Source organism: Tenrec ecaudatus (genome assembly GCF_050624435.1).
Source record: "Tenrec ecaudatus isolate mTenEca1 chromosome 4 unlocalized genomic scaffold, mTenEca1.hap1 SUPER_4_unloc_13, whole genome shotgun sequence".
Lineage (NCBI taxonomy): Eukaryota > Metazoa > Chordata > Mammalia > Afrosoricida > Tenrecidae > Tenrec > Tenrec ecaudatus.
Genome location: NW_027457590.1, coordinates 492322 through 494401, shown reverse-complemented (window position 1 = coordinate 494401; position 2080 = coordinate 492322). Strand labels below are relative to the sequence as shown.

At 39.3% G+C, this 2080-nt stretch overlaps 1 protein-coding gene across 1 annotated transcript; it reads left to right on the top strand.

The window, feature by feature from the left end:
* The first annotated feature begins 1012 nt into the window (after positions 1 to 1012).
* On the top strand, positions 1013 to 1779 carry LOC142435865 (thyroid transcription factor 1-associated protein 26-like). The gene has a single exon (XM_075539935.1). It carries the CDS (start codon positions 1018 to 1020, stop codon positions 1732 to 1734), a length of 717 nt encoding a protein of 238 aa, XP_075396050.1. The 5' UTR covers positions 1013 to 1017; the 3' UTR covers positions 1735 to 1779.
* Positions 1780 to 2080: the final 301 nt, after the last annotated feature.

The following is a 2080-nucleotide window of genomic DNA, read 5'->3' as shown; positions in this document are numbered from 1 at the left end:
ATTACCCTCATCTTTCTTCAAAGAATTGCAAAAACACTGATTACTAACTTCATATGGTAGGGCATAGGTCAGGGGTTGAACCTACAAACTTCTCCTTGGTAGAAAGATAAAACTGTTCTCATAAAAGACTTAAACCTACAGAAGCCCTTTGTAGGCTGGCTTTGAGTTGGAATTTTGGGGTCATTTAGGATATTTTTGTGGCATGTGATTTTTAGGGCTTTAAGGTCATTTAATTTTTTTGCGCATTAGGGTAGTTTGGGCTTTAAGGGTGTTTTATAAGGTTTAAGGGAGTTTTCAAGGGATTTAGGGGTGATTTTTTGGAGTGTATAGGTATTTTTTAGCAGGTAGGGGTGTTTTTAGTGATCTTACAGGGTTTCTTAGAGATTTTAGGGTATTTTAAAATATTTTATGTGTTTTTCCCCAGCATTTTATGTTTTGTTGGGGCTTTCATGTTGTCTTCAGGGCATTTATGTGGTTTTGGAAGTTCATGGTTTGGGAATCTTCTAGGGATATGATTTGGAAGTTCCACATGTTTTGGGAGGCATTTAGTGTGTTATTTGTGGCTTCAGAGTGTTATTTGAATTTTAGGGAATATTATGGCTTTTCAGACATTTTAAGGCTTTTAGGGTGATTTTAGTGTTTAAGGGTGTTTATTAGGCTTATATGTGTTTTTATGGCTTTTAGTGTTTTGTTAAAATTTTAGGGTGCTTCTTAAGGCCTTAGAGTGTTTGGGGGGATTAGGTTTTGGTTTTCAGGGCTTTAGGGTTTTGTTGGATTATTTTTTGCTTTCATGGTGAATTCATGTCTATTAGGCTGTTGGACTTTTACAGGGTTTTATAGTGCTTCGGGTTGCTTTGTAGGGATGTTCTTGGGGTTTTAAAAGACTTTTAGCGTGTTTTTAGGGCTTCACGTGTTCTTTATTTTGCGTTTTAAGGCATTTGCATAATATTAGGGCATTTATTATGTTTTCGGGACGTAAGGAGTTTTTTTTAAGACTTATGGCGCGAGGCCTCCGCCATGGCGCCGGTGAAGCTGCGCGCCGAGAGTCGGGGTTTGCGTGGCGAAGCGCTTTCTCCAGTGGAAGTCACGAAGAGGGACTTGAAACAGAGAAGGTGGCGATCGAATCATCCGAAGGCTTTTTCGGGGAGCGTCCGCGAGGGGCAAGGCTTTGCACTTCGAAGAAAGCTAAAGATTCAGCAAAGTTACAAGAAATTGCTTTGGAAGGAAAGAAATTTTCAAACCTCACGGGAATCCCAGTTCACAGATCAATACCCAGACCACCTGAAACATCTCTATTTAGCTGAAGAAGAAAGGCTCAAGAAACAAATCAGAAAAGTTCGCCAGCCTTTGCCAGAAGGACAAGTTGCACCACCTTTGCCAGAAGATCACGCCAGCCTTGACCAGGCTGTGTCTGAGGAACAGTGCAGTCTGGACCATCCTCTGCCAGAAGAACATTGTAGCACCGCAGTAAACTCCTTTGCTACCCTAAAGACAAAGAGGAAGAAAACATCCAATCAGAAAGCACAGGAAGAAAATTCACAGATCCAAGCCAAACGTGCTGCTAAGAAACAGGAATTTGAGCGGAGGAAACAGGAGCGAGAAGAAGCTCAAAGACTCTACAAAAAGAAGAAAATGGAAGTGTTCAAAATATTAAGCAAAAAGACTAAAAGGGGCCAACCAAATTTGAATTTACAAATGGAATATCTTCTTCAAAATATACAAGCAGGAAATTAAATCAGATACATCCTTAATCAGTGGCTGAAGCATCTGCATATGTCGACTATTTCTGAATGGACAAGGGGACTTCAAATCTTCCAAGGGAAAGTTCCATTGTCTTTTCAGTACATCTTTCACAAACTTTTTGAAACTTTCTTGTGCAATGTGCCTCTTAACAGCCAGCTAAATATATGAGCATAAACTGTATTGCTAAGTTACACTAAGTGTAAAATGTTGCAAATGCTCTTTTTTTAAAGGACATTTTCTATACAGGTTGTACATTATAGGACTTGTTTTAATTTGTTTCTAAAGAAAAATAGATTGAAGAACCGAAAGCACCTTCTATTTGGGAGCAGACTCAAAC